We start from the raw sequence: 16,468 nt of genomic DNA, 5'->3' as shown, positions 1-16,468 counted from the left end.
TTGGACAGTCGATCTGGAGGAAGTTGTAAAATGAATAGCTGGACTCAAGCAGCTATGCAGTTACACATTGTCATTTTAGCCACCTGCAAGGATTGTTTGCCAACTACACAGCCTCCTGTAGCTTTTCTTATTTTTTCTCCCTTCTTGAAACTTCCTGTCTGTGAGCAGTAAGTTTGTATTTTTGTATTATAGCTGGTGCATGAACTAAACAACTAGGTATAGTGGCTGAGAAGCGCTTGCTTGATTAATATGAAAATGGGCAGGGCTCTCCGCGCCTTTTCTACAGGGAGATATAAACTGCGCATTACTTTCATATTAGTAGCTGACATGGATAACTTAAAAAGCACTGTAAAAAGGTAAAAGGGAGTCAAGTACACATGAGAGGACAGCCTGTTACTGGTGTTAGGGGTGCCATTCGCAAAAAACATTTTTGCTTTTACAGAAGAATTTACGGGGGCCTGTCTCCGCTTCTAGCTGCTTTATGCATTTTATGGTGTTGATTACGGAATAAAGGTTACATTTGTGCTTTGAGGGGGCGTTTCTGCTAGAATGTGTATCCCAGACTTCTGAACAACTCTGCCGGGCGTTTCCTATGTCGTTTATTTTTAAATCCCTTCTGTTCCACCATCTAGTTGCCTCATTGCAGGTTATGACTGGCGTTTAATGGAATTTAGGAAACAGGTGTTTGAGGTAAAAGGGCAGATTACAAATGCGATAACTTTGTACTTTAGTGTTTATTTCCTTTGTAGAGTATGTGCACGTGTCATGGGAGGCTGCCAGGGTTGAGTCTCTGGTTTTCCTTTGAGTTAAGGTGGGACAGTTGAGTTTGATGCAAGGCGAGATGGAAGCACTTTAGACACAGTACTGTGTAAGCATGGGTCTCTGTGGAGTGAGGGGAAAGGAGGTGCAGTGACTGATCTATGTTTATTTGCCCCAGCACTAATTGCTTTATTAAGCATCCTGCTTCCTCAAATTTGCTTGAAAGTGCACCGTTTGTCCAATCTTTTTTCAAAATTTTCTCAGGGGAGAACCCCACCAAACCCCCTGTAGGTTGTTCGGGCTCGCTCGCTGCGCTCGCTTGCCACAGTGCAGTACGACAATAATGTTAAGCCTCACCACTTTCAAATGTCACCAGCACCACTGTGCTTATGACTATGAAATCAGGCGGCAGGTGGGGATGCTGGCACCAAGCCTTAATGGCAAGTCATGTTTATTTTATTCCAAAATATTAATATTTTATTTGACTTCTTGCCTGCAGTTGTTGGTAGAGTGTGATGTTGTGAAACCATGTGCTTCACACTGTTGCATTGTTATACAAACCTTTGCCACATGGACATTTTCTGCATTGTGGAAGCTTAAAAAGAAATTACAAAAAGAGGCAGTTAAATGGGGGCTACGTGAGTTCTCCAGGTATTTCTCTTCCACTCAAGGAGCTTCTTGGCAGCCTCAGCTTAATGTCTCCCTGTGGGCCCCAGCATCAAAACATCTACTTTTTATTCCCCTCTGTTGTAATATCTAGGGGACTGGAGTGGGTTCACTTCCTGCAACAGGGAAACGCGTAGTATGCGACTGGTCGTGAACTCTAGTAACATTTGTGTTTCACTGCTGCTAAAGTCAACCCTGAGTGTGGTAGCAGAGAAACAGTTCCATGCAACCCGATATCCCACCTCAGAATTTCAGTCTGCAAAGAGTGGGTTGGGGCATGGCTTTAAATGGGATGAAAAAGTGTGGGGGAGAGGGTGGGGTGTCTAAAAGTGATGTGGCCTATGTAATTAGGGGGCATGGCTCAACACATACATTACATTTCTGTGATTCCCATAGTGTGCCACGCAACCAGTATTGGTATCTGATGAGTGCTCTAGTCAACAGCAAGGGAGACTGCAGACTTGCCAATCTGCAAACTCTTCTGGCAACCTACTAAAATTACGGCAGGTAGAGAAAATATGTGGATGTACCTTTTGGTTGATTCTTATATTGTTTGGGGAGAGAGACCTGGTCATTTGGGAAGCAATGCAACGAAGCCCCCTTAATTAATACAGGAAAATCTTTACTCTCCCATGTCTATCAGCATTAGAAAATGTTCTCCATTAGATATTAAAAAAACTATTTCTAGTTGTTAGAGTAACAACAACTGTAGACACCCTGCATAGCTAAGAGCGGTAAATGATTAGAAAATGTGCATACAATAGTAGAGCCTGCACTGTGAGGTGGCATAAGAAAGGAATGAGAGATAACTGCCCATATTCAACCAGCCAGACTAATGTATTTATAGTTAGTGACTCTAGAAATTAAGAAAGAATGCATTGTATGTGCCTCAGGTCCATTGGAAATGTTTCTCTATCTTCTGCATGGCTGGAAATATTGCAGTTGCAATCTTGTAGAATCTTTTTTGGGAATTAGAAAGTTAACTTTTAGATTTACCCACTTGAACGAGAAGAGCATCTTACAGAATTCTGTCCAAGGGGTTGGTTTATTTGGATCACCTTACTTGAATGCACATCCTCTTAATGTTCAACAATGAATTTCAACTGCACTGCTCGTCCTAAAAAGGAGTTAGAGACAGGATATCCTCAAGCTACAGAAAGGGATCCAATCTGCCCAGCACCTATGGGGTCTTTGGTGATAAATCAATGTGGCGGATTGATAGTCACAATAGACTCTGTCACCCCCCCAGGCAACAGTTCGAATCCTCAGTACTTTGAGCACAGATTCTGAAGCACCAGATTAGTAATGGCAACCATATCCGTGTGCTTATATAGACATGGATACAGTAATCCAGATTGGTGCAGGCTACATAGGAGAAGGTAATAAGTTATTGATTAGTGGAACTGCTTTCAAAATACAGTCATTTATATGCTCACCAAATGTCACATGATTTTGATAATCACCGATTTGTTGCAAATGGTTACCATGATTACCATGAAACCTGTAGCTCAGTGCTTTTGATTTTACTGATTTTTTTTAAACAAGTTTAATTCATTTTCTTCCAATTACAAAAAATAAAAAATACTTTTGTATAGCAGGACCAAGAATATGAACATGGGAGCGGTGTAGGTTTGTGCTTATCTATAATGTTTAGTTCTTCCTCAGTGTTTGCAGACGCACAGTGTTTAGAACATTGCCCATTCTGACCATGACCCAAGGTACATTAGCTATCTTCCCTGCTAACACATCAACAGTAATACCTGACTGAATGAGAATGAAATAGAAATGTAACATTTTAAACTCCCCTCCCACCACCTCTGCTGACGGGCACCACAGAAAAAGAAATAAACACTAAGAAGAGGGACTGGATTGAATTGAGGGTTCCAAAGATACTGTATATTAATTGCACACAGTATTTCGGCTACTATTATTCGAGGCAATGAAAAACATGGGGGTCATGCTTGTGTCTATCACCAGCTCTTACCATGGGGAGTAAGTGCTGCTGCGTGAGTAGGAGTAACAAGACTGTGGATATGGAGAGAGTTCGCAAATGGGTAGTATGATATCTTCAGGGGTTGAATATGTCAGCAAATTTAAAAGGTTCTAACAGGATGTTCCATCTCAGAGCAATAGGCTCCTTTCTCAGTCCTCTTTTTTTCTTCTCTGTGAATGGCTACACTTTCCGCCATTCCCCATTTTTCAACTTATTCTTTCCAACTCTGTATCGTGGGGGCTAAAGATGATTTCCATCTCCTTGTGACACCTCGCTTCTGATTTTCCTTATAAAGAACATATTCAATTGTTTCCCAATATTACAAGAAGTCAGTTGATCTCCTGGAGCTCTCTGATGTTCTGTATGGTAGAGAGCCTTCCACCCTAGTAGGGCAGCATACACTTCATCACGTGGTTGATCTATTTTTCTTGAGTGAAGCTTTATGTGTATACCTCAACTTGAGTATGAAAAGCTTGTACTTCTGAAGGTGTTAGACCTGTTATGGTTGATCCAAGCTTGCACTTCTGCATGTCCTGGACATTCTGTGGGTGTGGGAAGCTTGCACTTTCACATGTGGAAGACGCATACTGAGTGAGGGAAACACCCTCCTGCACATGTCCTGTGCAAGTTTTGAGTAAGCAAAGTTTGCAATTCTGCGTGTAGAACCTGTTATGAGTGAAGAAAACTTGCATTTCTGCATGTATTAAACCTGTTCTGAGTGACCGAAGCTTGCAATTCTACATATCATGAGTCGGTTCTGAATGTCCCTACATCACTGCATCACTGTGCCTTCCTTTCCCTTGGTGTATCAATGAGTCCCTGACGGTGAGCATGTTCAGGTCTCTCACTGTGAGTCCAGGTGAGTGATAGTGGGACATCTCATGTCCTTCTGTGCGCCTTTGACTGTGTCACTGTGCCTTTCAGCCTTGAGCTTTATCAAGTAACCCCTGTCTGCCTCTTATGAAGCCTGACATTACTCCCATCACCAATAGACAACTTGCCACATATCGCTAGCCGTAGTGCTATACGAAGAGACACAGTGTCCAGCTCTTCCTGCCGTCTGAGTCCTTTACACACTCCATATGGTATCTGCTAGGTGTTCCTTCTACAGTCTCACCTCTCCCCATGAGGCTGGCGCCTTATTCTTTTTTTTATATATAACTTTATTTTTCATTGATTTATAAAAACAATCAAATATAGCATTTCTTTTGTTGCATTTGCACATGGCACATAATAACACGTATAACAATGGAGCATATACATTTCTCCTCTTAATACACAATGGTGACTCATCAGATTATAAACACATAAGGTCATGAATATAATACATGCTCTTACATTCTTAACAGCTCAATCTGTGTAAAAAAGATCCCTACCATTCTATCTAAGCAGCAGATCTGCATCCTTTATCCATTAATGTCTTCGTCTTAGAGTACTTGGAGATGTGGGATAGGCTTAAGTGATGTGGAGCTCAATAATCCTATGCAGCGTATTGTCGTGTATGCATGTCAGTGTGCAGCCTGAGTGTCCTATGCGATCCCCGTGGGTACTATCCCTCAGTGAGGCTGGGAGAGGGAAGAATTGTTCAGGGTGGCAATATACGCTTAATATGGGCCCCAGACATCTTTAGGGCGTGCTGTGCTGGGAAGCAGGCTAGAATAGATTTCACTATTTGTACTACAGAACGCTAAACTATTCAGCCAGCCTTGTGTCGAGGGAGAGGTCCTTCTGCCCCAGTGCAATGCTATTTCACGTTTTGCCAGGAGGAGGCCGAGGGATGCTAATTTACGGGCTGCTTTAGGAAGGTTGACCGTGTAGCCCAGCAGTGCCACCTCGGGGATAGGCACCAGTGTGAGCCCAAGAATGCCCCCTAGCGTTTTGTGCACCTGGTCACACGATACATGAATGCGGGGGCATGTCCAGGCCAGATGGGCGAAAGCAGCGTGTTGTGTGCCGCATTTCCGGCATGTCTGAGGCCTTTCTGGGTCTATTTTATGTAGTTTAGCCGGTGTCATGTAAATTCTACAAAGGAACTTGTAGTGTAATAGTTTATGGCAACTGTTTAATGACATGATTTTCGTAACCTTGCAACAGGCGGACCACTGGTCATCCGAAATCGGATGCCCCAAGTCGGTCTCCCATTCCAAACGGAGCCTGTCATCCACACTAGGAACGCGTGCAATGCATAGTTTGTAAAGTTTAGAAATTATGTGTGTACAACTCTTCTGCTCAATGAGTAGAGTCAGCGGCTCAAATGAGTCCGGCTCCAACAGAAGCCCGACTATTGTAGCTCTTCATGTTGAATAAAGTCTTCTGAGGACAAAGTGATCCATGGATGTGGCATCATGGTAACGCGTGTGCTGCTTGGAACTCTGGATACACAAAACTCACCAGGACGTACTTTTCCTCCGGGGCATTTCTCCTCATCTTTCCTGGGCTATGGGAACGCTTGCCATTGGTCCCCCCCGATGCTGCTGCCTCTCTTCACCTCAGTGCGCGGCCACCGAGGGGGGGACTACATCTCCCAGGTGCCCTTGCGGCCGGACGCCGCATACGCCGGTTTCCGCCAGGCGGCGCTGAAAAGACCGCTGCAGTTCCCGCATCGCGGGACACGGGCGGGTGACGCTGGGCTAAGCCCGGGCAAAGGCGGGCCGTCTGTGGCCGTCTGGGGCTAGAGGAGGCCGGGCGGGGCCACCCCATTATCATCTATATTTCCGGACAGTAAGCTTTAAACATAACAGGACTGCAGTACTTGGCTGCAGGGATTTGAAAGCGGGCCTGCCTTGTTTTGATTGCATATTGTTATACGTTTTTATGCTAGGGTTCACTGCTACGTGATTGTTTAATAATTCATATCGGACCATTACGGTATCTGTTCAATGGCGGCTCGAAGGGGAAAAGAGTAGGGGTGGGGGATCCATAAGTGGTACATTGGATAATTTTATTAGCAGGCCGACCTCGGTTTTAGAGCATGAAATTGCTCTAACCGAGCGCCGCCTTTCGGTTGAACCAATGAGGTCTTCCTTAGGGCCACTAATGCTGTCTATTTCCCCAAATCAATCAGAGGGTCATGTCAACAGAAATTTCTCCATTAGCGAGTGAGCTAATTGGGAAAATATAGAAGGAAGCACCCTAGAAACATCTCGACTAAATGGAACTAGCCCCCACGCTATAACATATGCCCCTAGCAATTAGGTTTTACCCGTTAGCACTACCACAGACCCCACTACAAAGACAAACATAGACAAAAAGATAGGTACTGCAAAGAGGAAACGAGGAGGGGCTTGTCCAAAAGGGGACATGTCCCAAAATTATAAAAATGTCAAAAACATCACACAATGCAATAGAAGATGGGGTGGCTAATGTATACACCATATCAACACCAGAAGCTTTGCCACCTACTCCCCATCCACTCCCATTTAGCACCTCGGGGGATGACCCAATTATTCCCTTGCCACAATTATTTGATGGATTTATGGCACAGGTGCAGCAACTAGTAAAGTCTTTAATCCTACCCCTTGTTGAAAAGATCAAAACAAATTAGTGAGAGGTTAGAGAGATTCGAACAATCTACTGTAGATAATTTTTATACCTTAAAAATGTTGACTGAGACTATATCTATTGCAAATGCTCAGAAATCCAAAGTAGCTCTGGCAGGCGAGCCGGTAATCCAAGCAACAGATAACCTGTCCTCTGTGGCTCCTGTCATCACCGGTTTGACTTCCACAACTCCTGGGGAGGAACTAGCTGGTTCTGATAGAGACCCACGAAGGCCAGGGAAGGAGACACAGGCAAGGCCAAAAATCACAAAAATCTTGCCTAAGGAAACCCCCGCCATGGAAAAAGACACTAATAACACTGATATCATGTTGCAGAAAAATTCCTGCCTAAAAACAGTCGACCTACCACCGACTCGGCCCCGTACGTCGTTGTATTAACGGGGGTTCCAGAGTTAAAAAATGGTCAAACTGAAACCTAACCTGAGCTTAAAAACAAGGTAACCTTCTGGTTAAACGAGAATAGACCACTCCCAAAATACATCAATGTTCTGTTTGCACGTAGAGTAGGTTGGGTGAGGCAAAGGACATACCTGGGGACTCTGTCATTGTACATTTTAGGGACAGGCGTGTAGTCAGCTGCATCTGCGACCAATACCATCTAAGGGGTAAAAGTGGGATTAGCACGTTTGATTTAAGCTATTTTTATCATCCACAACCAGCACCTCGATCGGCCAAAAACCTCCTAGAAATCCAAGAAAGAAGGGCAATGGGAACCTTTGAGAATAACTTAGGTGTCCCAATTTTTAATCGTTTTACAGAGCTGTATGGGATGGAAGGTGTTGATTGACTGAGAGATCAGGACGTAAGCTTGTTATTTGTAAAGGAGAGTTCTCTTGTGGGCGACAATAATAAAACGATTATTGAAAGACAGCAAATTGATGTACCTCGGTTTCCTTGCCCTCAGCTGGTCTCTAAACCGCCAGCAAAGAGGGGGAAGGACTTTGAGTTGAGCGATAAAGCTGCTGATGAAACCTTGAATAGCAAATTATTAACTGGCAGAGGTGGGGAGATTAAAAAAGTGGCCTCACCTCTACTAGAAGTTACTAATACCCCTGACCTGGAAAGAGCAAATCAGGTCAATAAAAACAAAGGCGATCCCCCGGCTAGGTCTAAATTGAGATCTACCTATGAACCCATGACAATAGCACCGCTTGGGAACACAAATGCAGAAGGTGGAATTCCTGACCTACAGAGTACTATCATCATTAAATTGAGGTCCTGGAATATTGCTGGTCGAAAAAGAATCTGAGTGACCCTTTGTGGCAAGAATGCATTGAGAGTGGTGACATTATATTATTTCAAGAAACTTCGGCTGTTAAACCCCTTTATAAAATTGGATGTAGATCTTTTAGTGTGCCCGCTACCAATGTAAACAAAGGAAGACCCTCAGGAGACCTAGCAATTTGGACAAAAATTACACTAGGTCTAGATCTTATGCAAATTGATTCTAATAGCCCAGATATTCTGGGAATAAGGTTCACAGGAGCTAATAAAAAAGTAGTTTGGAGATTTCAATAGAAAATTTGAACCTATAATTGGTTTAGAAAATATCTTTGATCAGGAGGATAATGCCAATAATATCCCTGGAATTGAAACTGAAACATCAGTAGCTTGCTCAAAGGCCGCAGCTCAGATTTTATGTTTAACTGCGGCTCACGGATTGCGAGCCTGTAACGGGCGCCTTTCTTCGGATAGCCCAAGCAGACCAACTTTTCAGCGGGGTACCTGCAGTAGCCATTTGGACTATATATTGGTCTCAATTCCACTCTGGCCGATGGCAATAGACCTCGTAGTGGATGAGCGCATCGAAAGTGATCCCCTCCCACTCAACCTGAATATTGGCTCGGCATTATTTGACTTGCCCCATATGGGAGGATCTCTTAGCCAGCAGACCAACATTGACCCACTGTTGTCTAATAATCGCAGAGCATTGAAGTGGCCAGTGGTATTGGGGAATGAGAATACTTAAAAAAAATCTATGATCTGTATGTTGATCTTTTGTCCCCTTTCGACAATGTCCCAGACATGAGATCCGTATTATAATGATCCACGAAAAAATGACTCTGGGACTGGGAGAAATACTAACTAAAGCCACCAAGCCAATGAAAATAGGCCAGCGAAATTCAGCCAAAGGGGACGTTTGGTATGATAAGGCTTGCCGCCATGCCAAAAAGGAATTAATAGCGGCTACAAAATGTAACGATGTACCAATGCTTAGAGAGAAAAGGAGACTATACAAGGGAACACTTGCAAAGGCAAAAAAAAGTTGGGATGGGAAAGTTTGGTCGGATTTGCTTGAAGCATGTAAAGCAAACGATCAGGTATCTTTTGGGGGAATGATAGCTAGGGGCACCTGAGATGGAAACCCCGCCAGGGATACGTTTCTCAAAGCCAAAGTCTGGACCTCACACTTTTCAACACTATACCTCCCGATTGGAAATGAGCCCATACTGGACAATCATGAAATAGGGCCGGCCCCAAATGAGATACCTCTGACCTTTAGCATGGCAGAAACTATTGTAGGCATTAAGGAAACTAAATCCGGGAAAGCACCTGGGCCGGATAGGATACCGGGGGACCTGTGGAAACACGAAAACATGCTATGGGCTCCATATATAAATTGTGTTTGCAATAACATTGCAAGGGGTGCGCCAATTCCAGACAGAGACATGGCGGGGCGCCGACATAGTAACTATTTTTAAAAAGGGCGACAGAATGAACCCGGCCCACTACAGACCTATTAGCCTACTTGATGTCCTTCAGAAGGTCTTTGCACACCAAGTATTAATTAAGCTAAGTTCTTGGATGGAAGAAACTAGTATTCTAACCAAGTACCAGACTGGTTTTAGAGGGAAAATTAGCACTGTCGATCAAGTGTTCAGATTTTTATGTATCATTTGGAAGTACATCAATATAAAGAAGGGACATTTGTATGTGGGCTTCGTTAACCTCAGGGCCGCTTTTGACCTTGTGCCCAGAGGTGCCCCGTGGTCGAGACTGAGAGACCAAGGGGTCCCTGGGAATATTTTGAAACAGGTTATGAATCTTCACAAGGCTAATTACGCCAGGGTGAGATGGGGACCAAATGGAAAATTGACTGTGCGCATTGACATAAGGAGAGGTGTGAGGCAGGGATGCTTGCTGGCATCCACACTATTCTCCTTGTATGTCAATGACATACCAGACACCCTCTTGGGCTGCGAGCATGACTCTCCCAAGTTGGGCGGCGAACATGTGCCGGCATTGTTATTTGCAGATGACACTATTTTAATCTCACAGACAACTAGAGGATTGCAAAATTTACTTTATGTGTTTCGGTGTTATTGTGATGAAAAAGGTTTGCAAATTAACTCATCTAAAATGTGATTTCTGCAGTATGGGAACAAGAGAGGACGAGGCACATATAGTATTTTTGTGTTCGGCCTACACCCATTTAAGGAAGAAATGGATAAAAACGATTTGTCGCCTTCTGGGCTTTCGGCATCTTTGTGATGCCGAAAGAGTTCTCAGAAGCGAGACTACTCAACCCATTGTCTTTAGTGTAAGTAGATACCTTTTCTCTGTGGAGATAGTGCGAAGGAGACGGGGTCTTAGACTCTGAGAACATAGAGACATAGCCTAGTGTATTTGATGTAATATAGTAGCTGGAAATTGGGTGAAGGGGACAAGAATTGGTGTAAGGATTGTTTATATATTGTATAGGAAAAGGAAGTATTACTGTTTATATTAAGTATGTTTTAAAAACGTATATTTATTGCAAACCATTCATTGTATTAATTCTAACGAATGGCAAATGCTTTTTCTTGTTTTTAACTAGAAAAACATGTATTTGTTGTTTTAATACTGCAATTGGCAACAAAAGATCTTTTTTTTTTAAGGAATAATGAATGTGAAAGTGGGCATGATTTGAAATTTTTGGGCTCTAAACTGTTTCCTTTTGTTTTTTTAATAATGACGTGAATCTTTTATGGTTTTGTTCAACCGAAATACATTTTTTCTGACTTTAACTTGACTTGAAACGTGTGTCATCCGTGGCAGAAAATATGTGTCCACCAGGATATAAATCGCCTATTTTGGCAATATCGAATTTAGTCAGTGTACGTTGTATGAGCTTCTCGCCTGTTATGGGGAGCCAACGAGCATTCGGCATTGGAAGGGCCGATGAGTATAAAGTTGAATTGCCCGTATAGCAAAGGAGCCTCCTCCAAGCCCAGCTAGTGGTCGAAACCGTTTGTATGTCGACTAGACTCCTGGGTTCACCTTGGGTAAGACAGCCGCCAATCGGCCTCCGGTCGCAGAAATGGGATCCGTGCATCTGGGTGGTACCAAGCATAGGCATAACCACATTGAACCACCAGCTGGCGCCTTATTCTTCAATCGTGCACATTGCGTTGTGCTGTCCTGAGTTTCATTAATGAGTTTCCTTGCTCTTGTTCCAGTCTCGCCCATTATCTTGCTTTATAGGCTTCTGGAGGCAACCACTCCTTTGTACGACTCTCTTTCAAACCTTGTTGGGTCCAAAACACTCATTTCATACTATTGATGTCTGACAAAAGTTCTCTTGGTGCCTGCTTATTCACTTTACAAAGCCAGTTGTTGTGTGTCGAAAGTCTGACCAATGGAAGATATGAGAAGAAGGTGAAGGAAGGATAATGGTGGAGACTGTCCTACAAAAGAATAGGTAACCCACTCTGTCAAAGCTATGATAATCAGCAAGGAGTAGTTGTACCTTAATTTAGAAGGGGAACAGGGAGATATGAGGTCAGGAGCACACAGAACTAGTGTATTGAAGTGTTCATGTTCAGTAACTTGATAGGAAACGTAGAGGGTGTTCCTGTGAATATATAGATAAGAACAATTTTTGTAGAGCAAAGAGACCTGATGGGTGTGTACGGCAGGAATATGTAGGTGTGTTATTCATCTGCCTGGAAGACAAGTAGACTCAACAAGGTTGCAAACAACATGAAAGTTGTCCTGAGCTCTCCATAAAGCAACAAAGACTTTTTGCATGGAAGATAGAACTACATCTTAAGGAAGTTCCAAGGTTCTCACAGAAGGCCTTTAGAGTTGGCACAGTCAGGACTATTGTTGAATATGCATTCCACTGCCACTGCTTAATCTTCTTCAATTACAAGTGTTGGGACTTAAATACGGACCACCATTTGTAATGCTTCCATATAAATATGGACCACCATTTGTAATGCATCCATATAAATATGGACAACCAATTGTAATGCATCCATATAAATATGGACCGCCAATTGTAATGCATCCATATAAATATGGGCCACTAATTGTAATGCACCCCTTCCTCTCCAATAATAATTTATATTTTTTTCCTTTTTTTTATTTTAGTCCTTTAGTTGCACTGTAATAATAAGCGCATTATGTGCACTTTTCTAATGTCTGCAATTTGAATGAAATTAAATCATAAACGAAATAAATGCTAATAGAAGTATACTTGATACAGTACGATTAATTATGTTAACCTAGATGTTTGTTACATATCTTTTTCATCTTTGTAGGAAAATCTTCCCCCTACGAGTGAGTATTATCTGAAGATAAGCGTCAAGGCATGTGCACTGAGCTCTGTAGATACAAAGGTATTTATCCGATCATATGTCAAAAAAAGAGCCATCATCTGCTTTTTTTAATAATACGACTTTGAGGCTGTAATGTGGATGATTGATGGAATTTTCTTTTGTTTAAATATGTTTTTGTTCAAAAATAAACATAAAATGGTAAAAAAGAAAAGTATTTGTGGCAACTATCACATGTCGTTTGGATACTGCTATCAGGACAAGTAGAGTTTTTGTATTGTGTTTCTAGTGCATCTTTAATTATGGCTAGCCAAGGTTTTAAAGGGAGAAGGATGCACTCATATTTGTAGTGTTAAAAATGATGTCGTCCAAATTGCATTTCTTCGTTTGATATCCGTTTATTTTGTGTGGGTGATTAGGTTCACAAACAAAGGAAGAAGACAAACAGCTAACATGCGTTTTGCCCGTGGCGCTTAATTGCCCGAGGGCTTTCTCAAGGCAGTGATAAATCCATATGTAACATATGAAAAACCTGTTCACGTCTGATGCCATCCCTGTGGTCCTGGTTTAATTGTGGCTAACCTGTTTTTCGAAACATCGACCGAAACGGAAACTGAGACATAGAGCTATAATTGGATTTAGTTCATCATCATCCTCATCATAAAAAACGTTATTAATTTTTTGGGTAAACCAAAAATATACATAAAATACATAAGAAACATAAAACTAACAGAGAGCAGCTTGACTCACGTAAGATTCATGAAAAAGAACACGTCATAAACATCCGGGTCAGGTCAGAAAAAATTAATTATCAGTTTTCACCCTCAAAAGGGCAATTTTTATTTTTCAGACACAGCCAGACGTCACAGTCAAACAGGCATTCCTAAAAGTGCATAGTGTCTTTTGTTAAAACAATACTTTCCTAATTAACCAAAAGAAATGCTAGTACATAGCATGCTGACATTTAATAAAGTGGCTAGTGACTTTTCAGGGTAGCCGACAAGTTTCGATCAAATAGAATCCATTGTCCTATTTTCATTTACTTTAAAAGTAAAATTTGGGTTTCAACCAAGACATACTATATTGTAAATGGTCATTATTAAAGTGCTTTTTTTTTACCCCAGAGGTAAGACGGTCGTTCTTAAAAGTGCATGGTGCCTTTTGTGAATACAAAAACTTTCCTAGTTGACAAAAGTATTTAAACAAAGCATAAAGATATAAAAAAAGTGCATAGTGGCTTTCAAAGTGGCGGACAGGTTTCAGTCAAATAGAATCTAATATCCTGTTTTCATTTACTTTCCAATAAGATTTAGGTTTCACCTATGTTGTGAACGGTCATTTTAGAGTGCACAGTGCTTTTGTAAACAATGCCGGGAGACCGATTTAAAAAATAAAAAACCTCCGCAAGTTGCAGGTAATCATTTTAAACATGCAACACAAGGCCGTGGAGAGAAGAGGGAAACTATTTTCCAACTGATCTCCTCAAGCGAATAGCAGCAGAAATAAACCTATATATCATTTTGCAAATATATTCCGATTAAAATAGTCGGAGATAGAACGAAGTTGGCCTACATTTTCTAATGCTCAAAACCCTCAAGAGTAGTTAAATGAATTCCCTGCGTGGTTTATTTTATAATTTACAAAAAAAAGAAATGCAGTACGTTCTGGCTTGAATTACAGTCGCAGGGGCAAGGATCTAGATGGGCATCATGAAATGTGTAGCTCGGGTATGACACCAGTAAATGGGCAATGCCAAATCTGAATCTAGTGAGATCAAAAAAATTGAAATGTCTATAAGGGTACAAAAGATATGGTTCGAGTCCTTCAGTGGTAACCAGGGGTAAGTAGTGGCTACCTGTTTTTTTACTACGCTCCACATATTCTCTGCATTCACTTAAAATATTTAAAAAATCTCTTTTTAATTGTAATTTTGTGACAGAGGTAATGAGAGAAGGGTTTGTAAAGAAATCCTGCCTCCCCATGCGAGCCAGCTGGGTCTTCACATAACCGAGCCATGGAATATTGTGTGCATGGTCACAGTTTAAACAATCTTGAATTCTTTCTTGGTTGAGGGCTGGTTCTTCATATACTCAAATCGAGCGCCATAGCATGATTGGGGCACTTTGTATTCGATCTGCCAAGGGAATTAACCCCAATCCCTGATGGCATATGATAGAAGGCAAGCTGGGGGGGGCAGTCAATAATCTTCTGAGGAGTACATTTTCCATGGTATGTAAGATGGAGGAATTACAAAATTCCGACACCCCAGCTCTGTGCAGGATCACAGCACAACATCAGGCGGTATAGATGTTAATGAGGGACTTGGTTGGTCTCCAGCCAAGTTTCCTAGAGAACCTGAATAGGTTTTCAAGTGTTCTATCAAAGCTCCTTTTGTTGACCTCTTGGAGATGGGCCCAGGAGCCTTTTTGGTCAAATGGGATGCCTAGATAGCAAAAATTTGAAACCTGGGATAATTTTTAATTATTGATGAAACAAGGTCTCATTTTGTGATAAGCTTTCCCCACCATCATGACCTGTGAGTTGGCGAAATTGGTCTTTAGACCAAACTCACTCATGAATTCATTAAATCTATTGACAAGGGTTTGAAGTCCCACACCTGTTCTTGAGATTAATATGCAATCATCGGCATATAATAATGCGGGGAGGTTTCTCCAACGTACTCTTGGCACATCAATTGCCCCTTCGTTCAAAAACCTCTCCAAATCATTCACATATAAACAAAACAGAACACCACTGTTCATTTTAATCAGGGGTGATAGTTCTCCATCCGCCCGTATCTCACTCTGCCAGAGACAACCCGATGTAACTGCGCTACAAAATGAACCAGGGGAGCGTCTATGCTCATACCTAACATCTTTTGCCATAATTTCCCTCTCATCACACAATCAAAGGCCGATGTCAGGTCCATGAAGCCCAGATATAGATTGGTGTTTTTTGCCAAAGTTTATTTGCTAATTTCCAGATGAAGACTGCTCCACCGTGCCCAAGCCCCTTCTGAAACCATATTGAATATCTGCGAATTTCCCTTTTTCCACTATCCAAATTTCAAGGCGGTCAAGTAGAACCCTGCCCATCGGCTTACATGGGGTGTCTCTCAATGATATTGGGGTACAACATTTAGGGTTCAACCTATCTCCCTTTTTAAAAATGTTATTGCTGTTGACCAGGATTCTGGGGGACCTGTAACTGTGGGACCTGTAACTGTGACAAAACTTAAAATATTAGTTAAAATTTGGTTACAACTGCAGACTTTTTGGTCAAGTGGGGAAAACAGAATTAGAATCCAAGTATCCTTTGCTGATGACTGCAACCAGAGCTTTTTTGATAAATCTTGCTACCTGCAGCAAAGTATTGAAACAGGTGGTGCTTCACCTATGGGTTAACATGCCCAACCTCAATAGTTAGCCAATTGAACTCTGCTTTGCCTTGGACAAACTTGATTAATAGTATTGGATCACAAGTGGCACTGTTGAGTAATTATGTTTGGCACACATGTTGGTTGACCTGTGGACTGCTAGTGAAGCACTAAAAGTAATACAGATGTGTGACATGATTATCACAATCAATATATTTATGGATAATGTTCACATAATTCCCTCTATAGTTTGATAGTTGGTTGGCCCATGCTAACATATGTGTGGAAATGTAACTTTCTGATATCATTGGCTTCATAAGTAATACACAACTGTTAAAATTAGCATGCGTTAGTAGTTCTCTATGGGCCAGATGTACGACGTGCAAAATAGCGCCTTGCAAATTGCGACTCATTTGCGACTCGCAATTTGCTTGGCACTATTTGGCATGTACAACAGTGTGTTTAACACTGTTTGCGATTCCCAGTGGGGTCGCCAATTGCGAGGCTCAAGAATATTAATGAGCCTCTCGCACTTTGCAAGCCTTTGGGAATGACAGGCCCTCGCAGGGATTGT

The 16,468-nt window shown here is 42.0% G+C and overlaps 1 protein-coding gene across 3 annotated transcripts in view; it reads left to right on the top strand.

Annotated features, from left to right (window-relative positions):
• CRYZL1 (crystallin zeta like 1) overlaps window positions 1-16,468 on the top strand; it is a 221,858-nt gene that overhangs the window by 60,749 nt on the left and 144,641 nt on the right. For all 3 annotated transcript variants that reach the window (XM_086935343.1, XM_086935341.1, XM_086935342.1), the window contains exon 3: window positions 12,504-12,581. In XM_086935343.1, coding sequence (XP_086791469.1) covers window positions 12,504-12,581 — 78 coding nt within the window. The remainder of the gene's footprint in view (window positions 1-12,503; window positions 12,582-16,468) is intronic.

The sequence above is a fragment of the Lissotriton vulgaris genome, chromosome 8 (genome assembly GCF_964263255.1).
Source record: "Lissotriton vulgaris chromosome 8, aLisVul1.2, whole genome shotgun sequence".
In the NCBI taxonomy this organism is placed as follows: Eukaryota; Metazoa; Chordata; class Amphibia; order Caudata; family Salamandridae; genus Lissotriton; species Lissotriton vulgaris.
The sequence above is the reverse complement of the archived record's forward strand: the minus strand, read 5'-3'. Positions and strand labels throughout refer to the sequence as shown.